Raw genomic sequence first — 25006 nt, forward strand, 5'->3', positions numbered from 1 at the left:
TTAACAGAAATAAATATGAAGAACTGCATTTAGATTAAATTTAATGATAAAAAACACACAAGAACTTTGTGGTTCATATTTACAAAGAAAAGTCACACTTTATGATTTTGTCTAGATAGTGAACATGAGGTACAACTGTAACATATCTTTTATACATGTAAACATTTAAACATTCATGATTTTGTTTCTTTATAAGGACTATTTATACTTATTAAAATTATTCTCATATTGTTTGAAATTATTCAGAATTTTTGTTGTTCTCAATGGTATTAATCAGGGTCTGTATGAAAATTTCTTTTGCCATATAAACTTGTCTTCCAGGTAAATAAAAGGCATAATCTTGCTGATAGCTGCATTTCTGTATCAAGTTTTGATAGTTTATATAAACCACTTAAAATACTATCCGCTATATAGTTAGCATTAAAAAATTATCTCATCATTATTACTATAGTCACTTAATATATTGGCTTACTACAGGGAAAGAATATGCTGATTATCTGTTTCATGGAAGAGTCCTTATACATCATGGTCACTGATAACCATATCTTGTTTTTTTATATCTGTCTTTAATGGACAGTTTCATGGAACAAATTTAACAAATATTTATACAGTGTATGATATGTGCCAAACTGTGCTATACACTGGATAGATCAATCACATAAACTAGGATGTGATTCTTGTCTTCATGGACCTAACAGACTACATATATAGGTATCAAACACATGAATAAGTACATAAGTGTAAATTGTGATAAGTGCTATAAAGGAAAAGAATGAGATGCTATAAGACAAAGTGATGGTAAGAATAATTTAGACTAGAGGAGGCAGATCAGAGGTCTTTCTATGAAAAATAAGTACTTACACTAGAACATAAAGAATAAATGGAAGTTAGCCAGGCAAAGAGTGGCGTTAAGAACGTTTTGGGTAGAGGGGACACCACATTCCCCAAGGCAAGAAAAAGCCTGATGAAGCTTAGTGAGCAATGAGAAAAGGGAAAAGAATGGTACAAGAAGGGCCTAGAAAAGTTGGAGAGAGCCAGTACATGTAGAATCAGGTAGAACATGTCAAAGAGTTTGTTTTATTCTATATGTAACAAGAATCCATTGAAAGTGACATGATCTACTTCATGCTTTAAAAAGTGGACTTGGCTTTGAGGAGAAGAGTAAACTGAAGAGAGGCAAAGGTGGAACTGATGAGACTAGCCACTGAAATAACGGAGATGAAAGATGATGGTGGGTCAGACCAGATTGTTCCCTGGGAACATGCCAAGTAATTTCAAAATAGCCACTGATAAATCGCATAGAATTTCCTAAAATACAATTTGGAATAAGAGACTAGTTTTGTACCTTATGAGAATACTAACAGTTATGATATAAAACCAGTTCATTTGAGAATATATTATCTTGTACTACACTGTGAGTTCCTCAAGGGTAGGGCCCAAATAATATATAATCATTTAAAAACTCACAGCATCCAACAGAGTGATACATGCATATTCGTGTCAAGATAAATATTTGGTGAATGAATGTAATACAAAGGGAAAGGAAAGATAAATATAGATTAGATCTATGAAAAGCTATAGGGAGGAGGCTGGACTTGAGCTGGTACAAGAAGTTTTTAAACTTTTATTTTTTTTTTTAAGTTTTTATTTAAATTCATTAGTTAACAGACAGTGTAATATTAATTTCAGGTGTACAAGATAGTGATTCAACAGTTCCATAGGGCACCCAATGCTCATTACAAATGTACTCCTTCATCCCCATCAGCTATGTAACCCATTGCTCCACTCACATCCCCTCTGGTAACCATCAGTTTGTTCTCCATAGTTGTAAGAGCCTGTTCTTGGTTTGCATCTCTCTTTTTTCTCCCTTTGCTTGTTTCTTAAATTCCACATGAGAGAAAGCATATGATACTTGTCTTTTTCTGACTCACTTGTTTTGCTTAGCATAACATATATACATACTCACATACATACCACATCATCTTTACCCATTCATCAGTCATTAGACACTCTAGCTATTTCCAGTTTGGTGATTGCAGATATGCTGCTATTAAGTATCAGAGTGCATGTATCCCTTTGAATCAGTAGTTTTATATATTTGTAGAAATACCTAGTAGTGTGACTGCTGGATTGTAGGGTAGTTCTATTTTTAACTTTTTGAGGAACCTTCATACTGTTTTCCAAAGTGGCTATACTAGTTTACATTCCCACCAACAGTGCAAGAGGGTTCCCCTTTTCCCACATCCTCACCAACACCTGTTGTTTCTTGTGACACAAAAAAACTTCATCTAAGGCATAGGCCTTGCAACTAAGCTCAACATTATGTGTATAGGCCCTTGGAGAGGGACAGCAACATTAATCACATTTCCAAAGGAGGTCACCACCTATAAAAATATAAGGCACTGAGGTAGGCCTTAAATCATACCTAAAGGTAGAATAAGAAGGAAAAAGAAAGGCTTGTTCAACTGGGCAAAGGAAAGAGGAAGTGTGAAGAGAGAAGTGTGTAAGTAGCATTTGAAAGCTGAGTTAGTATCAGTGAGGTGGTCGATCCCCTAAAATAATGAATGCTTACTTTTATTAAGATACTGCTTTAAGTGCTTTTATATCCATTTTCCTATCTAAATATTCATAACTTAGTCATTAAGTAATCATGATGTTAATATCATTGATCTTCCTATTTTAGAAGACTGGGGCTTAGAAAGGGTAAGCAATACAATGTCATAGAGCTATTAACTGACAGAACTGAAAATATCTGATGCCAAAATTCATGCTGTTCCATAAGGCGCAATGAATACTACTTCCCAAATATGAAAAAGGTCTTTGTAGTTTAATACAGCTTTCTACTTATTTTATTGATAGTTAGTTAGCTTCATGAAAAGCTTAATAAATATATTTTATTAGCCCAAATAATTATTACTAATTACTAATGGTTACTAATTATTAATTACTAATAATACTAATATATACATAATTGGGTCACAATATTACTCAAAGGTCAATGCTAGGAAAAAATAATTGGCATCCTAACAAGTCATCCCTTTACAAACAATGGTTGTGTTATAAAAACTTACTGGCTTTTTTAATTGGAATTTTGAGAAAATCAAGAGTCATTTTTTTTTTTACTTTTTTTTTCTTTCCTTTTATAGTTTATTGCCAAGTTGGTTTCCATATAACACCCAGTGTTCATCCCAAAAAGTGCTCTCCTCCATGCCCACCACCTCCTTCCCCTCTCCCCCAGACCCATCAACCCTCGGTTTGTTCTCAGTATTTAAGAGTCTCTCGTGGTTTGCCTCCCTCCCTCTCCTTAACTATTTTTTCTCCTTCCCCTCCCCCATGGTCCTCTGTTAAGTTTCTCCTGTTCCACATATGAGTGAAAACATATGGTATCTGTCCTTCTCTGCCTGATTTATTTCGCTCAGCATAACACCCTCAAGTTCCATCCACGTTGCTATGAATGGCCAGATTTCATTCTTTCTCATTGCCATGTAGTATTCCACTGTATAGATAAACCATATCTTCTTGGTCCATTTGTTAGTTGATGGACACTTAGGCTCTTTCCATGCTTTGGCTATTGTTGAGTGCTGCTATGAACATTGGGGTACATAGGCCCCTATGCATCAGCACTCCTGCATCCCTTGGGTAAATTCCTAGCAGTGTTATTGCTGGGTCATAGGGGAGTTCTACTGTTAATTCTTTGAGGAACCTCCACACTGTTTTCCAGAGAGACTGCACCAGTTACATTCCCACCAAGAGTGTAGGAGGGTGCTTGTTTCTCCATATCCTCGTCAGCATCTATAGTCTCCTGATTTGTCCATTTTAGCCAAAAAGTCATTTTTAAGGAAGAACATTAGGTACATGGACATCTTGAGTAAAAATTTTATTTTATTTTGTAAACATCCATATATCTTTGTATTCCTTTCACATGTCAGGAAAAACTGTGAAAGACTTTAAAATGGATAAAAATATTAGGTGTCCTGTGTAGTGGAACAGTCTGGATTATGTTCACTGTCTACAGTCTTTCAGCTATTTTACAACTCAACCTTGCAGAAAATAGTAATGTGTGTTTTTGTTCAAATGATTCTTTTGTACAAGAGAAGTGCAATGGGCTACTTTGCAGATAACAACTAAAGTGTTGTCAAATTTCATTTACATTCATTTAGTACTTAATGCTTATGTTTTTGTGTCCTTTGAATTTTCCTGTGAAACAGTTGTAATATCTGATTCCTTCAATAATTAATTAATAAATAACACCTTTGATATGTATTCATTTAGTATTTACAATAAAATTATGATTTTACCTTTAAAATTATTCATTAACAGTTTTGAATTAAGGGAGCCTAGATGGCTCAGTCGGTTAGGCATCCAACCTCATTTCAGGTCATGATCTTGAGGTCCATGGGTTTCAGCCCTGCATCAGGCCCTGTGCTGACAGCTTGGAGCCTGGGGCCTACTACAGATTTTGTGTCTCCCTCTCCTTCTGCCTCTCCTTTCCTTGTGCTCTGTGCTCTCTATCTCACAAGAATAAATGAAAATTAAAAAAAGTTTTAAATTAAAAAATAAAAAAATGTTTATTCATTTTTGAGAGAGAGACAAGAGCAGAAGCCAGGGAGGGACAGAGAGAGAGGGAGATATGGAATCTGAAGGAGACTCCAGGCTCCGAGCTGTTAGCATAGAGCCTGATGTGGGGCTCAAACTCATGAACTGTGAGATTATGACCTGAGCCAAAGTGGGGCACTTACCTGACTGAGCCACCCAGGGGCCCCTTCATTAACAGTTTTAGAGATCATCCACTGATAGGCCCAATGAATTCAACAAATAGGACCAGATAAACCACACTGTTGGAGGAGTACACTTTTCAGCACTTGCTTAAGTCTATAGGTATCTTTTTGTTGCAACCACAGGTAAATCCCAAATGCCAACAGAATTCTATTTTTTCCTTTGTTCATTTGTTTTGTTTCCTAAACTTTACATGTGAGTGAAATCATATGGTATTTGTCTTTCTCTGACTGACTTATTTCGTTCAGGATTATACTCTATAGCTCTATCCATGTCATTGAAAATAGCAAGATTTCATTCTTTTTAATGGCTGAATAATATTTCATAAATGTCTATTCATGTCTTTTGTCCATTTTTAATTGGATTTCCCTAAGATTTTAAGTCAAATTTCACTTAATTACTTTTTTTTCTTCCCCCTCTCATTTTATATCCATATTAGGGACTGGGATAGATTTTTCTGACATCCATGGTCTAAATTATTATTATTTCATTAACTTTATTTATTTATTTAAATTTTTAAAAGTTTTTTAAAATTATTATTAGTTAGTTATACTTAACAGTTCAATTTTTTCTAGCCTAGAGCTTTTTATAAACTATCATATAGTCAGTGACTAAAACAGGTGATAATGTATCCTTTGAAGTTTTTATTTGAAGATTAGTAATCTTAGAAATTGTGTCAAGACTCAAATCTCAAAATGGTATTAATGAGAACATAATGAAGGAAAAGAAAATAAGATGAAAAATCATGAGCAAAAAATGAGGTTATCAGAAATTAAATATTAGTTTGACCAATTTGTTTGTGTTTTAAGACGTAAAGTGATTCTTTTAACGGCTTATCTTAATTAAGCCAGGTAATTTATTTAAGGGTATGTGATAAAATTGCTACAGGAAAATAATAACTTCTGAGGAATGAATTTCTTGGAGTTATGTGGTAAAAGCTCTTTGTCACATACGGCAGAATCTTAATGATATCAGAATATTTCAGATACAGGAGAAACTCTATTAAACTAAATTCCTTGAAAGAATATGCTCAGTGGCACTTACACTTTTAGAAAAAAAGTATGCTGAAGATCATTCAGAATAAAACACATCTTCTATAAAATGTTATACCTATCTCCAAGGATAGGTGGTAGGCTGTATGCTTGCAAAATCTTTAATGCAAAAGCCTATTGTCTTACCCGTTCATCTGCACTGTCTGTTGCATGATGGGAATAATTGATGAGACCAGGAATGGGCTGCTCACCGTGTGCCATGATAACAGCTGGACTGGTGTAGAATGGATGCTTCAAATGCACAACACATAACAACTATGAGTATAGTGACAAGAAAACATGAAACTATACAAGCAAAATGACTGGAAAGGAAAAGGTGAAAACTAAACAATGAAATGCCAAAATTTTTCAAATGTAGAATGACAATACCAGCTTAGACTTCAAATGTTGTAAGCTTTTTCTTAAGATGGAAATTGATGGTACTTTTTACTCTTTTAACTAAGAGTAAAAGAGTAAGAAGATATAATGATTTAAAATGGGTACCTATTTAACCCATCAGTTCCATAAAAACAAAATGAAACAAAACAAAGCAAAATCACATAACAACATAACTACTTACTAATATTAAGTAAAGACTTAATGGACCATTGAATAGATGTGGAGACAAAATCATTTGGTCTTCAGTGAAAGAACCACCTACTGGTTGTCTACAAGGACACCTTAAAAAGATCTCTATAATCCTTTTAATCTATGTGTTGTCGAAAATCCTCTCGTTATGTTCATAGCCAAAATATCTGGATGATGCCTAAAACTTTAGGAATTACTTCATATAATAAGATTAGGTTTTCAATCTTTATGCTCTCAATCAATGAACAATCATTATTCCCAGAAGTGATATATCACTTTCTGAAGATTGTAAAGCTTACTGGGTGGATTATACTAGGTATGAATAATAATGTAAATGATGTTCTATGACTAAGGGAACGAAGTTTATGCAAGTACCTCATGGTACTCTATTTACTACCAGAATTGCCCAAAAAGAATCTGTAATACTTTGGCACTATTCTAATAACATTATTTTATTATATACAAAAAGTACATTATATCTATTTTCTCTCCATAATACTTGGGTAATTTGGGTGAAGAAATATTTAAATGAATGTTAATTGCTGAAAAAATCTGTCTTTAAAAAAATCTTTATTAATCTTTTTCAACTAATTTTTATAATTATCTAAGGTCTCTTATCTTCGGTTTGCTGCTCCTTTATGAATTTGTGAATATTTGATGTTTTAAATACATAAACATTGTATATTTAATATGTCCACAAAATGACATTTCTGGAGAGTTAAATGTCACATTGTTTATCATTATAGCTATTACTTCAATAGGCAACAGCACTATTCTTAATGCCTCAAAACTGAGAACAAACTTCAGTGCTTTCAAGGAGTCTATCTACATTATGGAGGGAACATAGCTGTGAAGTATCATAAATATCCTAGTTCTTTTTTAAGGATGCCTTGAAGAGGTACTGAACTTATGAAAAAAATGGGGCGGAAAGAGAGATGAAATCAGTACATTTACCTGTGGTTCCTTTAGATATTTGGGTCTTTGTCAGCAGGCTTACCTTGGCAGCAATGGCTGCTGCAGTTATATGTGACGAAGAACTATCCTCTGTTGAAGCAACACCACTGTCTTTCTTCTCTTCTTCCTCTTCCTCGCATTGAACCCCTTTATCTTCTGTCTGTTTATGGGGGCTAGTTGTGGGAGGAGGGGAAAGAGGAGGTGGTGGGGAAGGTAAATCTTCAAGTTCATCATGCACTTCCTTTACTTTTACAATGGCATCACGTAAAAGGTCAATGGCATGAGGTAGAGCTGGCAGTATAAACTGAAAGCATTCCTGTATGCAAGAGGAAGAAAAAAATGGAGTTAAAGCACTTTTAAAGGTAAATAAAATGATAGCAATCACATTTATTTGTGATTTTGGATCTATATTTCTTTCCATCAGTCTTAAGAATGAATCATAGTTAAAGTATTGTTTTTGTAACGTGAAATATGAAGTAAACACTGTATACTTTAAAATAGTCTCTGTGAGCTGTAAAATTACAGAAATATATAAGCCTATAGTACATTTTTCTTAAAGTAAAATTTCTATGTAACTTTGGGTTTTAAAGATGAATTATGGGAAAGGCAGGAAACAGTTTTCACCTTTCTAGTAAGAGCAAAGTACTAGAATTAACAAACCAATTGAGGGCTGATTTAATTTATTCAGAAAGCTTAAGTTCTGACTACCATCATAAAACATAGGCAACATTGTGCAATATGCAAAAATAGATATGAGTTTGTACAGAGCACTGCATAAAAATCACTACAGTCTCCTGCTCAAGTGTCCACTATTACCTGTAACATAAACCAAAAGAGAATTGGTGTATTCTCTCACCAAAAGACAAAGAATAGGTGAGAACTTTAAAATCAGAACATAGGGCCAGATATATCCAGGGAATGTATTTGGGCAGAGGTTTTTCTCTTTTACATTTAAAGTAACTTACCTTAAAATCTAAGATGTAAAGAAATATCTTAAAATTTACAGAGGGTTATGGAATATCTGTAAGGGTGACTAATCTTTTGACTTCTCTTTGTATGGTTCAGAAAATTTTTTAACTTTTTTTAAAAAATTTATTTCTGAGAGAGAGAGAGCATGAGCAGGGGAGGGTCAGAGAGAGAGGGAGACACAGAATCTGAAGCAGGCTCCTCGCTAGCTGTCAGCACAGAGCCCTGCGCGGGGCTCAAACCCATGAACCGTGAGATCATGACCTGTGTCAAAGTCAGCCGCCCAACCAACTAAGCCACCCAGGTGACCCCTCTTTGTATGGTTCAATCACCCTAGTGATAAAGATTATATAGCAAAGAATTTAACCTTGACCAATGAGAGGGCTGGCCTTTACTCTCAGCTTTTGGGAGGTGAACTCTAGTTCCTGGTCTTGCCTAAAAAGAATATCTTTGTTTGCCTAGGAGATTGGTCATTGGGCAATCTAATAATGTGGATTATTATGAGGATTTAGAGAAAAAATGGTGTCAGTTTTGCCTCTGGAAGAAACTAGAGACTAAAGACATCAGTTTTCCCTCTGGGAAGGGTTAGACTAAAGGCCAACCATATGGGTAATAGTAATCAAGTCCCAATAAAATCTCTGGACATCAAAGACAAAGGTGAGTGTGCCTAATTATGATATTCTGTGTGTACTGTCTCATATTAGGGTCAAGAAGAGGTAATGCTATCATTGAATTCATGGGAGAAGATGATCAGAAGTTCCTCATTTGGCACCTCTCACATTTTGCCCTATGTGCTACTTCTCTTGGCTGATTTCAATCTGTATTCTTTCCCTGTAATACACCATAACTTTGAATTTAGCAGCTTTCAGTGAATTCTGTGAGTTCTTCTAGTGAACTATTAAAATTGAGGGTGGTTTTATGGTGCCAAAAATGAGGGAAGTCTCGTGGAGTGCTCCACATTTATAGCTGGCTAACTTTTGCAGTTGGCCCAAACTCCTTACAGTTGGTGTTAGAAATGAAACTCAGTAGAAAGATCCTGACTCATATGATCATGAAACATGATCTGGGAAGAGAAAGAAAGAGAGGGTGGGGATGATGAATCTTTAGAATCTGGATAAACACAGGATCATGCACAGTATGCAATTGTAGCTGTGCTGCAATTAGTTTTTAGAGATAAAAGTTATCAATGGAATTTTGAAACAAAAGATGCAACTTTTAAAGAGTTGTATTGATGCATAGAGAAACAAAGTAAATACACAATATCTTGGTTATTGTTATTTGCACTAGCTAAAACAAAATGGAGAATGTAGGGGTGGATCCTCAGGTTGTGACAAGCTTCAGATTCTGGCTGATCTGACATATGGCTGCTAACCCCTGAGCTGCTTCCAAAGAAAAATGTTATGCTGAAGCAATAAATAGTGAATAAAGTTAGATTTATTCACTAGAGAAAGGGGGTAAGAGAAATGAGAGATACAAGGGACTTATCCTTTCTGGGCAGAAATATTTAAATGATTATTAAGAAATGGATGAATAAAGTGAGCACTGTTGGGGGCAAAATAAAGGCCTTAATGTAGCACTATTTTGGTTTGAGCAGACAGATGGGGAGCACTGATCTCCCAACATTGGAGGGTCCTAAACAAATATCAATTTACCCTAGTTTGAAGGAATTTTAAAAGCTAGAAAGCATAGATAACTCAAAGAAACCTCACCTTGATCCACCTTAAGTGAGGGTCCCATAATCTAATCAATATATGTCCTGACCAAAGAGTCTGAATCCCTTGGTCCAACCCAGGCCTAGAAATCCAAGGCCATATACACATAAATGGATAAAATGGTCAGGGGAGGGAGAAGATCCTTTTCTGGGATTCCTTGACATGGCACTGCTTATGTACTGTGATTCTAACACCTGTTGAAGTTCTAATGGGCAGGGGTAGAGTACAGTTAGATCAGAAGGATAGAGAGATACAACAGTTGATGGAATTATAGTGAAAGTTGGGATGAAAATTAGATGTTTGAACAGTAAACTTTATATGAAGTGGTCAGTCTCCTTTATCTGAATGTATTATGGGGATGAATATTATGTTTGACTGGATAATTCTTCCCCTACCTAGTACTGCAAAACAGAAAGCATAAAAGTCCACTCTTCCACCAATATAGATTGTACATGCGAAACGGGAACCAATAAGATTGCCTGAGTCAACACAGGTCATTAATTGAAGAAGGTAAAAACAAATCAGCTCGATGGGCTGAACTGCATTATGTTTGCCCCTATGTTTGTTTTTTTTACCAACTCATAGGAAGTGTCAAGGGGTCTGGTGGAGTGCAAACTGGGTTTATTGCAAAAATCTGTGAGTGCCACCAAAAAACAACTGCTGGGATTTCAGATCAGAAAATTTCCACTTGAGAGGCATTTACTAGCTTGCTATTGGATTTATAATTGAGATTACCCTTATGACTGAAGAACATAAAATTATCGTGAAACCTTAAATATCCATAATGTTTTGGGAAATATTAGAGAAATACTCTAATGGGAAGGCAATGCCCAAGAGAGTTCCATAATAAAATGGAAATGGTGCATATAGGATCATGCTACCAGGAGAATGCAAGGAGGTACTCACGAGCAGGTAGCCTCTTTTCACTAGGGCCGACTTCGGAACCACCTGAGGAGCTGCTGGATCCCATGGCCACTTGGGCCACTTGGGCGGTGCCCTATAAACAGCTTTCTACTGATCAACAAAGAGCTGCTTGGTTTATGGATGGCAATTCCAAGGTGAAGGGACAGCATCCTGTTTGGAAGGCCGCCACTCTGATTGAAGAAGGTAAAAACAAATCAGCTCGATGGGCTGAACTGCATGATGCTTGCCCCTATGTTTGGGTTTTTACAACTCACAAGAAGTGTCCAGAATCCTGGTCATATGGTCAGGCAGAAGGGCAATGGAAAATTGGTCTATTAAAGGGATGCCTGTGTGGGACATGGCTTATGAAAATCACTCTGGGAATAGAAGGGGTATATTAAAGTAGGATATGTTAATCCCCATCAGAAAAACCCCCTTTCAGAATGGGAAGTTAATTAGAACTCATGAGCAGATATCCCAGCATGCATGCTTGACATGGCACTTGGGCCCATGAGATGAATAGACAATGGGGGGGGGGGGGCTGCAACAATGCAGAGATGGGCTGATTTGATAAATTCCTCTTGCACCCTCTGAGGCACAGAATGTCAACAAGAACGGGTCTGTCTGCTAACAAAAAAGATGGACAGCAGAAAGCTATACAGCGGATTCCATAGGGGAAGGTCCTGCACATAGCTAGCAAATTGGACTGATGTTGCTAGTCTCTGGAGGCTATAAATGAGTCCTAATAGGAATAGACATTTACTCGGGACTGGGCTTTGCTTACCGAATGGTAGATGCAAATGCTCAGTGTACTATGAAAGGACTAGGACAGAAAATATTGTACCAATGACTGTAGAGTCACATTTCCTTAGACCAAGGTACACACTTTCATATTCAGAGCAATGATTTGATAGCAAATTTGAATGGGCAAAGGAAAGATTTCTTGTCTAAAGAAGGAGGAGCATGGCTTACATGTTCTCATTAGTGTGTGGTCACATTCAATATCAGGGAGGCCTAGGGAAGGTCCCCACCAAATATAGTCCTCTACCTTTCTGGGGAAGAGAGGGTTGGGGGATGATATTGGTAAATATATATATTTTTAGGACTATATTTTTTCTTTTATCATATCAGACCAACTTTCTTTTTTTCCTACCTGATGCTATATGGTGACAGTATCAGGACTGCAACTGTGTGTGCCAAAAGCAGGATGATTCTTAAGCAGAAACTATAACTGTATCTTTAAGTCTTGATGTCAGAGTTCCTAAGGACCTGATTAGGTAGATTATGCCTGACTCCATCTGGACAATTTAGGATTGACAATGGACGCAGTTACATTGCCTGGTGTGTGAGATTGCTCACTAGTCCTGTACCTACGTAACCTTACCTGACATGAATGGAAAAGGACTAAGCAGGTGGCACTTGCTAAATAAGTATTACTGGTGGCAGTTTGGACCAGCATAGTGGCCAAATCAACTGTCTCATTCAAAGATTTTCAAAGGAAAAGTCTGAGTATAAATGGAGAGAAGGAGGAATGGTAACTGGAGGTAAAGGAATGAATACATGAGTTATGCAATGGAAGAGATCCGATATTATACAGGTGTCTCAAAATCCATAGAACAAGAAGATACTGTTTCTTAGCTCAGTTGTAACAGATGCCAGAAAGGGTAAAACCATAAGTTGCTGAGACTACTCTTGCTCTGGGAACCTGACAAGTCTCTAAACCTGAGTAGCATAGTTCTGGGAGACAGTTTGGTCATATGATATGATGATGGACTAGGCTGTTAATATCTGTGTAGGACTCCAGTAGTGTGCCAGTATTTTCTGACTCATATTTCAGGTTGTTATCTACTTCTCTACTCTGAAATGTCATAAAACTGGTGTTGCTAGTAAGACTGTAATACTGATATTGATGATCATATGTATTAGGAAATGGTTAAATCCTCCTCAGAATGTAATACCAATGGAAAAATGATTGGCTTGAAAAAGACAGCTAATTTCTGTGGTAAATAGTCCTTTGGAAATGTATCATAGGATACAAATAGTAGCAGATCAAGGTAGAAAATTAGTATATTAGTACAAAAATATGAAAATGTATTGTAATCGCTTAGAGGAGAGATTAGCTGTTTCTCAATTTTATCCTTATCCCATACTGGCTTCTCCAAATCTCAGACATATTCACACTGATACCGTTGTTGCATCTGTAATATAAATGCTGTAGTAAATATAGATGCCCAGCCAGATAAATACAATCATTTGCTATTAGAGAGCCTCGGCCAAAGGCCAGGGGGAAGCTTGTGTAATGAAGAATTAACCTTATCCCAAGAGAGTTTGGCCTTTGCTCTCAGTTTTTGGGATGTGATAGGAGTGTCTCTGTTTGCCTTGGAACTTTGGCCACCAGACAGTATTAACAATGTGATTTATGATGGGGGCTTTAAGCATTTTGGTATCAGTTTTGCCTCTGCAAAGTGTTGGAGACTAAAGGAATTAGCCTAATCTTTGGAAGGGACTAGAGACTAAAGGCCAGCCATATTGGCAGAATGTGATGAGCCCCAGTAAAAACTCTGAACACCAAGGGCTTGGAGGTTCCCTGACTGGCAATACTCCCTATGCTGCTGTACACTGACGCCAAAAGAGTAATGCATTCATGACTCTACAGGGAGAGGATAATAGATGGTTTGCATTTGGTACTTCTCTTCTATTCTTGATTAACTTTAATTTGTATCCTTTCCCTGTCATAAACCATATCCATCAGGATAACATCTTTCAGTGAGTTCTGTGAGTCTTTCTAGTGAATTATTGAAACTGAGGGTGGCTCTGGGAACACACTAGGTTGCAACTGGTGTCAGAAGTGAGGGGAGCTTTGTGGAGTGCTCCAACTTTTTGGTTGACTAACTTGCAGTGGGCTAACACTTTACACTAAACCATATAAATCTCAAGATTGCTTACCTGAGATCCTTTCTTGCTACCTGGCAGGTTAATTATGAGAGTTTTACCTCTGATTCCACATACAGGCCTGAAAGGAAAGAGAAACTGGATGAATACTAAATTGCAATGAATGGTTGGTTTAAATACGTTCAACAACAAAGATCAATCATTGTATTTTACATGTGAACAATTGTTTTAGAATAAAATTGTGATAGCTAGAGATTCACGAATTGCTATACAAATTGGGCATTCTGGCTGAGATTTTTACTATAATGGTTAGTGTGTTAGATTGTAAACATGTACTGAACACAAAATCAGAATATATTAGCCAATTTAAAGAAGTAATGGCCAGAATATTGTCTTTCTCTAACTTTAGCTTCTTTGTATCTGATACAGTTCTAAGATTTCAATGAGATAAATGTATTAAAAAATGTCTAGCACAGTAATATTTATTTTCAAAAGTCTAACACAAAAAGGACTCAAGAATTGAGGGAGACTTAAATTTGAGCTATATTGCTTCTTAGTAAAGTGTGTAAATTTTAAAGTAAAATAAGGTCTCTCACAAATGAATGGCAGTGGGGAGAGTTTGGAGAGCTCAGCTGCTAACAGATCCATTGGAAAAACAAGGGCAGTTGAAAGCAGAAAGGTCTTTCAAAGATTACTGCAAATTTCCAAGCCACTTTTAAACTAAGTGGTTAGATAAGAAACATAAACAATGGAAAAGCACTGGAAGACAGGAGTCAAGAGTTGAAGGCTTGGATTTCATATGAGAGTTAGAGTCATGCTCTGCCAATAACTGGCTGTGTTACTTTCACCTGGTAACATCTAATTTTCATCATCTGAAAACAAAAGGATTAGATTAGTCTATTTCTAAAACTTTACAACTAAGATTTTAAGTCATGTAACAATCTTTTCCCAAAACTTCTTCCTATGAATGAGATTATTAACTACTTTCACTCTCTGAAATAACCTAAATTTGTCTTCTGTTGTATTTTTTTCTGTTATATCCTATTCACAAAGACAAGAGTTGATAGCTATTTACTTTAAATTTTCCATATCCTTTTTAATTGAAATATAATTGACAAAGAGCATTGTATTAGTATTAGGTGCACAAAAAATTGTGTGATATGCATATATATTGTGAAAGGATTGTATAAATAAGTTTAGTTGACATCCATCACTAAACAGTTACTATTTTTTTTCTTGTAATGAGAATTCTTACAAACTACTTTTTTAGAAACTTTCAAATATATAATATAGCAGTATTAACTATAGTCACCATGCTGACATTACATCCTTTAGATTTATTTATTTAATTATTGGAAGTGTGTTTTTGACCACCTTCGCCCATTTCACCCATTGTGCAATGCCTGCCTCAGGCAACCACCAATCTGTTCTTTGTTATTTATGAGTTTGCTTATTTTTATTTTTTACTTTTAAATATTTATTCATTTTTGAGAGACAGAGAGAGACAGGGTGTGAGTGGGGGGCGGGGCACAAAGAGAGAAGGAGACACAGAATCTGAAGCAGGCTCCAGGCTCTAAGCTGTCAGCACAGGGCCAGATTCAGAGCCTGAACCCACAGACTGCATAAAGTCAGATGCTTAACTGACTGAGCCACCCAGGTGCCCCAAGTTTGGGTTATTTTTAGATTCCACACCTATGTAAGATAATATAGTTATTTGTCTTTCTCTGTCTGATTTATTTCCCTTGACATAATGCACTCAGGTCCATCTATGTTGTGGCAAACAGCAGGGTTTCTTTCATTTTTAGGTTCAATAACATTCCACTGCATATACATACCATAGTTTCTTTATCCATTCATCTGTCAATAGACACAGGTTGTTCTATGTCTTGGCTACTGTAAATAATGCTACAATGAACATGGGGGTGCAGACATCTTTTCAAGATAGTGACTTCCTTTCCTTTGGATAAATACTCAGATGGAACTGCTAGATCATATGGTAGATTTATTTTTAAGTTTTTGAGCAACTGACGTACTCTTTTCCATAGTGACTGAACCAATTTACATTCCCACCAACAGTACATACACAAGGGTTCCCTTTTCTGGACATCTTGTTATCTCATCTTTTTTTGATAATAGCCATTTAACAGGTGAGTAAAGTGGTACTGCATTGCAGTTTTGATCTCCAAGTCCCTGTATATTTTCATTTATCTGTTGGCCATTTAGATCTTATTTGGAAACATATTTATTCAGACCCTTTGCCCATTTTTTAAATAATTTTTTTGAGAGAGGAGAGAGAGTGAGAGAGCAAGCACGAGTGGAGAAGAGAGACAGAGGGAGAGGAAGAAAGAATGAATACCAAGCAGGCTCCATGCTCTCCATGAAGCCTGATGAAGGGCTCAGTCTCACAACCCTGGGAACATGACCTGAGCTGAATCAAGATTCAGATGCTTAACCAACTGAGTACCCTGCCCATTTTTCAACTGGATTTTTTTCTACTAAATTGTATGAGTTGTTTATGTACTTCGGCTATTACTAATCCCTTATTTGATATATAATTTGTGAATATTTTCTTCCATTCCCTAGGTTGCCTTTTCATTCTGTTGATGACTTCCTTTGTTGTATAGGTTTTTAGTTTGATGTAGTCCCATTTATTATTGCTTTTGTTGCCTTTGCTTTTGGAGTCAAATCCAGAAAAGCACTGCCTAAGAATGATGTCTAGAAGCTTATCCACTGTTTTATTCTAAGACTTTTATGGTTTTAGGTCTTACACTAAAGACGTTAATCTATATTCAGTTGATCTTTGTGTATGGTTTTGTGTAGTGGTCCTATTTTCATTCTTTTTCATGTAACTGTCCAGTTTTCCCACCATTTATAAGATAGTATTCTATATATACAATATGATCCCATTGTATATTCTGGGCTCCTTTGTCCTAAATTCATTCACTATATACGCATGGGTTCTTTTTTTTTTTTTATGAATACTCTATTTTGTTCAGCTGATCTAAGTCTGTTTTTATGCTTTTTATTACTATAGCTTTGTAAAACAGTTGATCAGGAAGTGTGATGACTCTAATTTTGTTCACATTTCTCAAGATGCTTTCAATATTTCAATATCTTTTGTGTTTCCATTAGGAATGATTGTTCTATTTATATAAAAGATGCCATTGAAATTTTTATAGGAATTGCATCAAATATGTAGATTGTTTTGGGAATATGGAGAAGTAGCAATATAAATTATTTCAATTCATGACCATGAAATATCTTTCCATTTAGTTGTGTCTTCAATTTCTTTCATCAATGTCATGCAGTTTTCAGCGTATGGGACTTTAACTTCCTTTATTAATTTCATTCTTAGGTATCTTATTCTTTTTGATGCAATTGTAAATGAGATTTTCTTAATTTCTCTTTCTAATAGTTCATTAGTATACAGAAATGCAACTGATTTTATCGCCTGCAACTTTACCAATTTGTTTCTTAGTATTCACATTTTTTTGGTATAGTCTTTAGGATTTATTATATATAATAGCATGTCATCTGCAAACAGACAGTTTTACTTCTTTTCTGATTTGGGCGACTTATTTTTTTCCCTTCTAATTGTTCTGGTTAGAACTTCCAATATTCTGTTGAATAAAAGTGGTGAAGTAGGCATCCTGGTCTTATTCCAGATCTTAGATGGAACAGTTTCAGTTTTACACCATTGAGTATGATGTTAGCTGTGGGCTTATCACATGTATTATTATATTCAGGTACATTTCGTCTACACCCATGTTGTTCAGAGTTTCCATCATGAATGGATGATTTTATGAAAATCATACATTTTATCAAATGCTTTTTCTGCATCTCTTGAGAGAATCATATGATTTATTTTTAAAAAATTTTTTAAAATTTATTTTTGAGAGAGAGACAGAGAGTGAGCAGGGGAGGGGCAGAGAGAGGGAGACACAGACTCCAAAGTAGGCTCCAGGCTCTGAGATGTCAGCACAGAGACCGACAAGGGGCTTGAACGTTCAAACCGAGATCATGACCTGAGCCAAACTCATACGCTTAACTGACTCTGCCACCCAGGTGCCCTGAGTATTATATGATTTTTATCCTTTATTTTGTTAATGAGATCTATCACATCAATTGATTGATGGATGTTAAACCATCACTGCAACCCTGGGGAAAAAATTCCACTGCATTATGTTCCTTTTATTGTTGTACTCAGTTTCTTTCCTCTATTTTTGGAAGAGTCTGAGAAGGTTTGGTATTAACTCTTCTTTAATTGTTTGATAAAATTCACTAGCGAAGCCATATGGCCATTGACTTGTTAGAAGGTTTCAAAGTACTGATTCAATCTCCCTATTAGTAACTGCTCTGTTCAGATTTTCTATTTTATGATTAAGTCATGGTAGGTTGTATGTTTCTAAGAATTTATCCTTATTTTGTAGATTGTCCAATTTGTTGGTGTACAATTGATCACAGTAGTCTCTTATGATCTTTGTATTTCTGTTACATCAGTTCTTACATTTCCTCTTTTATAAGTGGTTCTATTTAGTTGAGTCACCTCTTTATTATTGTTATATTTTTGGTGAATCTAATTTTCTTTTATCTTTTCAAAGTGGGAGCTCTTAATATCGTTGCTATTTTTGTTGTCTTTATTCTCTGTATATTTTATTCCTGCTGTTCATTTTCTTCCTTCTAACTATGGGCTTAAAATTTTCTTTGTTTTAATTCATTGAGGTATAAAGTTTAGTTGAGGTCTACAGTTGGAGGAATTTACTAGTGTGAACTTCTCTCTTAGAAGTGCTTTTGCTTCATGTCACAAGTTTTAGAATGCTATATTACCATTTTCATTTCACCCAAGTTTATTTCTTGATTTTGTTTTGAGTTTTTCTTTGACCCACTAATTGATCAGTAGCATGCTGTTGAATCTCCATATATTTGAGAGTTTTCCATTTTTCTTCTTGTGATACCTCATTTCATACCATTATGAATAGAAAAGATGCTTGATATGATTTTAATCTTAAACCTATTAAGATTTATATTGTGGTCTAATATATGATCATGGCAAATGGACCAAGTTTGTTTGAGAAGAATGTATACTCTAGATTTTGGAAGGAAAATTCTGTAAATGTCTGTTAAGTCTATTTGGTCTCAAGTGTCATTTAAGTTCAATGTTTCTTTATTGATTTTCTGTATGGGTGATCTAATCATTGATGAAAGTGGCGGTATTGAAGACTCCCACTATTATTGCATTGCTGTCTAATTTTCCCTTTGGATCTGTTAATATTTGAATTATATATATAGATACTCCTATCTTGGTGCCTAAGTTTTAACAAATGTTGTGTCCTCTTGGACTGACCCCTTTATTATTATACAATGACTTTTCTTTGTCTCTTATTATAGCCTTTTTCTTGAAGTCTGTTTTGTATGATATAAGCATAATTATCTCAGCTTTCTTTTGATTTCCATTTGGAAATATCTTTTTCCATATTTTCATTTGCATTCTGTGTGTGTCCTTACATCTGAAGTGAGACTCTGTTGGCAGAATATAGTGGGGTCTTTTTTTATTAATCTACTCAGCCACTCTATGTTTTAATTGGATAATTCAGTCCATTTACATTTAAAGTAATTATTAATAGGTATCGATTGCCTGTAATTCTATTGTTTTTTGGCTGTTTTATAATACCTTTGTTTCTTCTTTTGCTTCCTTCCCTTGTTATCTGATGGCTTACTGTAGTGGTATGTTTGGATTCCTTCCTCTTTCTCTTTTGTGTGTCTCCTATAGGTTTTTGCTTTGTGGTTACCATGAGGCTTACAGAAAACGTATTTATAACAGCTAATTTTAAGTTTATTACAACTTAAGTTTGAAAACATTCTAAAGCTATACATTTTTACACCTTGTACTACATTCTGATTTTAGTGCCACAATTTATATCTCTTTAACTTGTATATCCATTAACAAGTTACTATAGTTATACTTATGTTTTAATTTTTTTTTTTTTTTTGAGAGACAGAGTGTGAGCAGGGGAGGGGCAGAGAAAGAAGGAGAGAGAGAGAATCCCAAGCAGGCTTCCCACTGTCAGCGTAGAGCCCTCAGAAACCATGAGATCATGACCTGAGCTGAGATCAAGAAATGGAGGCTTAAATGACTGACTCACCCAAGCAACCCAATACTTCTGTCTTTTAACTTTCACATTAGATGTCTAAGTGATCAACCCACCACCATTACAACATTAGATTATTCTAAATTCAACTATATATTTACTTTTGCCAGTGATATTTACATTAAAATTTGTTTTAATGTTTTATTTATTTCTGAGAGAGAGAGGCAATGTGAGCAGGGGAGGTTCAGAGAGAGAGGGAGACACAGAATCAGAAGCAGGCTCCCGGCTCTGAGCTGGCTGTCAGCACAGAGCCCAACGTGGAGCTCAAACCCACGTACTATGAGATCATGACCTGAGCCGAAGTTAGATGCTTAACCGACTGAGCCACCCAGGTATTTTTACAAACACTATCTCACTTAATAATTTTCAAAAATACAAGTACTACAGTCTTAGTATATTCCAACTAAGGAATATTAAGCAACTAAGTCTTCATGGAAGAGGTAACATTTGAGTGATTTTATAAAAGAAAATATTTCAACAGGTAAGAAAAAATGGGGGAAGGGAAAGAAAAAGAGGATAGTTTAGATGGAGAAGAAATACAAGGTAAAAGCACAGAGACAAAAAAGAGCCAAGTACATTTTAGGTATATTAAGTTGTTCATCTATTGAGAGCACAGTGTACTCAAAGAACTAATGTGAGGTAAGAAGTACAGTGGAAAGATGTCACAGTCTGATAAATTAGTAATTTCCAAAGTGTAGTCTCTGCACCAAAACATAGCATCATTTGGTAATTTGTGAGACATACAAAACCTCTCATACTGCAGCTCTCCTTTCCTTAATGCTATTGATCTACTCTTTACTATTAATGTAATCTTGGATTAGTTACTTAGTCCTTCTAATGCTTAGTTTTTATTTTTTTTTTAATGTTTTATTTATTTCTAGGAGAGAGAGAGACAGCATGAGCAGGGGAGGGTCAGAGAGAGAGGGAGTCACAGACTCTGAAACAGGCGCCAGGCTCCGAGCTGGCAGTCAGCACAGAGCCCAACGCAGGGCTCGAACCCACGAGCCGCGAGATCATGACCTAAGCGAAAGTCGGACGCTTAACAGACTAAGCCACCCAGGCGCCCCACTAATGCTTAGTTTTCAAAACCTGAGTTATTGTAAGGATTAATATAATCTTTGAAATATATAATGTATTGTATAATGCCTAGTACATTATGGATAGTCAATAAATACCTGACCCTTTTTCTCTTAAAAAGTACATTGGAATTAGATGAAGGTCATGAATTCAATGTAAAGACCTAGACCTCTTTTTTATTTTAATTATTAAATTTTTAATTTCAATTCCAGTATAGTTAACATACAGCGTTATATTAGTTTCAGGTGTACAATATAATGATTCAACAAATCTATACATTTCTCAGTGCTAATCACGGCAAGTGTAATCTTAATCACCTTCATCCACTGTCTCCATCTCCTCACCCACCATCCATTTGGCAACCACCAATTTATTCTTTTTATTTAAGAGTTTTTTTTCTTTTTTTGTTTCATAAAGTCCACATGAGTGAAATCATATGGTATTTTTCTGTGAGTTATTTCATTTAGAATTATGTACTCTAGATCACCCATGTTGTTTCAAATGACAAGATATCTTTCTTTTCACAGATGAATAGTATTCCATCATACACATATATACCACATCTACTTTATCTATTCATCTTTGAATGGGCACTCGGGTTTCTTCCATATCTTGACAATTACAAAGGATGCTGCAGTAAATAGAGGGGTGCATATATCTTTGAATTTGTGTTTTCATTTTCTTTGGGCAAATACCAAGTGGTGAAACTACTGGGACATATATGGTAATTCTATTTTTAATTTTTTGAGGAACCTCCATATTGTTTTCCATATTGGCTACACCAGCTTGTATTCCTTCTAACCATGAGGATTCCTTTTTCTCTACATCCTTGCCAACACTTGTTAATTCTTGTTTTTTTTTTTTTTTTTTTAGTTATTCTGACAGGAGTGAGGTGGTATCTCACTGTGGTTTTGATTTGCATTTCTCAGATAATTAGTGGGTTGAGTATCTTTTCATGTGTCTGCTGTCTATCTGTATGCTTTCTTTGGAAAAATGTCTGTACATGTTCTCTATTTTTAACTGGATTATTTCGTTTTTTGGTGTTCAGTTGCATTGCTTCTTTATATATTTTGAGTACTAACCCTTTATACCATATATAATTAGCAAATATCTTCTTGTATTCATTAGGTTTGTCTTTTTGTTTTGTTGATGGTTTCCTTTGCTTTGCAAAAGCTTTTTATTTTGGTGTAGTCTCAACAGTTTAATTTTGCATTTGTTTCTCTTGCCAAAGAAGACATATCTAGAAAAAATGTTTCTATAGCAGATGTCAAAGAGATTACTGCCTATGTTTTCTTCTAGGAATTTAATGGTTACAGGTCTTACATTAGGCCTTTATTCCATTTTGAATTTATTTTTGTGTGTCATGTAAGAAAGTCGTCCAGTTTCATTGGTTTCAATCTAGCTGTTCGGCTTTTCTAACATCTTTTATTGAAGAGACTGTCTTTTACTCATTGTATATTCTGCCTCTTTTGTCATAGACTAATTGACCATAAAAGCATGGGTTTATTTCTGGGTTCTCTATTCTGTTCCACTGATCTATTTTGTCCCAAACCATTCTGTTTGGATTCCTACAGTTCCTTAGTATGTACTGAAATCTGGGATAGTTATACCTCCTGTTTTGAACTTCTTTTTCAAGATTGCTTGGGCTATTTTCAGAGTCTTTTGTGATTCCGTATAAATTAGAAGATTATGTATTCTGGTTTTGTGAAAAATGTTGCTGGTATTTTGATGGGTTTCATTAAATCTGAGATTGGTTTGGGTGGTATGGACATTTTAACACTATTCGTTCTCTCAACCCATAAGTATATAATATTTTTTTCATTTGTATCATCTTCAGTTTTTTTTATCAAATTTTTTTTTATCAATGTTTTTTTTTATCAATGTTTTATAGTTTTCCAACTATACCTCTTTGGTTAGGTTCATGCCTAAGTATCTTATATTTTTGGTATGGGATTATTTTCCTAATTTCTTTCTGTTACTTCATTAGTGGTGTACAGAAATCCAATAGATTTTTGTATATTAATTTTGTATCTTGTGATTTACTGAAATAATTAATCAGTTTTAGCAGTTTTTTGGTGTAGTCTTTAAGGTTTTCTATATATAGTATCATGACATCTGCAAATAGTGTAAGTTTTATTTTTTCCTTATCAGCTTGGATGTCTTTTATTTCTTCTTCCTGTGTATTTGCTGTGGCTGGGACTTCCAGTATTATATTGATTAAAAGTGGTGAGAGTGGACATCCTTATCTTGTTCTTGATGTTAGAGGAAAAGCTCTGTTTTTCACCATTGAGTATGATTTTAGTTGTGAGTTTCATTTATATCACCTTTATAATGTTGAGGCATGTTCCCTATAAATATACTTGAGAGTTTTTTCATGAATGGATGTTATACTTTGTGAAATGCTTTTTCTGCATCTATTTAAATGATTATATTATCTTATGTCCTTTCTCTGGTTAATGTGATGTGTCATACTGATTGATTTGAGAATATTGAACCACTTTTGTATCTCTGGAATAACTTCCACTTGATCATAGCGAATAAATTTTTAAATGTATTGTTGGATTTGGTTTGCTAATATTTTGTTGAGGATTTTTGCATCTATGTTCATCAGAGATATTGGCCTATAGTTTTCCTTCTTTTGTAGTGTCTTTTTCTAGTTTGGTATTAGGGCAATGCTTGCCTCAAAGAAGGAATTTGAAATTTCCCTTCATCTGTTTTTTGGAATAGTTTGAGAAAAATAGGTATTACCTCTTTTTTAAGTGTTTGCTAGAATTCTCCATCTGTTCCTGGACTTTTGTTTGTTGTGAGTTTTTTTTGTTGTTGTTGTTAAGCTTATTTATTTATTTTGAGATAGCTAGTGTGTTTGTATGGGGAATGAGGGAGTAAGGGGGTGAGTGAGTGAGAGAGAGAGAGAGAGAGAGAGAGAGAATCCCAAGCACACTCTGTGCTGTCAGTGCAGAGCCTGATGTGGGGTTCGAACCCACAAACCATGTGATCATGACCTGTGCCGAAATCAAGATTCAGATGCTTAACTGACTGAGCAACCCAGGTGCCCCTGGAAATTTTTTTTATTACTGACTCAATTTCATTACTAGTAACTGGCCTGTTTAAATTTTGTACTTTTTCCTGATTCAGTTTTGGGAAGTTACGTGTTTCTAGGAAACTGGCTTTTCTTCTAGGTTGTCCAACTTGTTGGTATATAATTTTTTGTAATATTCTCTCATAATTCTTTATATTCCTGTGTCATTGGTTATTTCTTCTCTTTCATTTCTAATTTTTTGAGGCCTCTCTCTCTTTGTCTTATCAAAAGACAGAGAGGCCTCAAAAATCATCAAAGATGATTCTGACTAAAGGTTTATCAATTTTTTTGATTTTTTTCAAAGAACCAGCTCTTCATTTCATTGATTAGTTCTAATTTTTTTTTTTTTAATGTTTTATTTATTTCTAGGAGAGAGAGAGACAGCGCGAGCAGGGGAGGGTCAGAGAGAGAGGGAGTCACAGGTTGAAACAGGCTCCAGGCTCTGAGCTGGCAGTCAGCACAGAGCCCGACCCGGGGCTCGAACCCACGAACCGCGAGATCATGACCTAAGCAAAAGTCGGACGCTCAACCGACTAAGCCACCCAGGCGCCCCAGTTCTAATGTTTTTTTTTTTAAAACTTCTATTTCATTTATTTCTGCTCTAATTTTTATTATTTCCTTTCTTATAATGACTTTGGGTTTATTTATTCTTCATCTAGCTCCTTTCGGTGTAAGGTTAGATTGTTTATTTGAGATTTTTGCTGCTTCTTGAGTCAGGCCTGTATTGTTATAATCTTCTCTCTTAGAATAGCTTTTGCTGCATCCCAAAGATTTTGGACCAGTGCGTTTTCACTGTCATTTGTCTCCATATATTTTTTGATTTTTCTGGTGGATCCATTCACTGTTTAATAGCACGTTTTTTAATGCCAATGTATTAGT

General features: G+C 35.3%; 1 protein-coding gene across 1 annotated transcript in view; it reads right to left on the reverse strand.

The window, feature by feature from the left end:
* The window catches only part of GPHN (gephyrin), a gene marked incomplete at its 5' end in the record, with an annotated part of 348385 nt that overhangs the window by 225963 nt on the left and 97416 nt on the right, over window positions 1-25006 (reverse strand). The window contains 3 exons of the mRNA XM_039240741.1: window positions 5955-6059; window positions 7393-7665; window positions 13877-13943. Coding sequence (XP_039096672.1) covers window positions 5955-6059; window positions 7393-7665; window positions 13877-13943 — 445 coding nt within the window. The remainder of the gene's footprint in view (window positions 1-5954; window positions 6060-7392; window positions 7666-13876; window positions 13944-25006) is intronic.

Source organism: Hyaena hyaena, unplaced genomic scaffold, assembly GCF_003009895.1.
Source record: "Hyaena hyaena isolate Hyena2069 unplaced genomic scaffold, ASM300989v1 scaffold_179, whole genome shotgun sequence".
NCBI classification, from domain to species: Eukaryota; Metazoa; Chordata; class Mammalia; order Carnivora; family Hyaenidae; genus Hyaena; species Hyaena hyaena.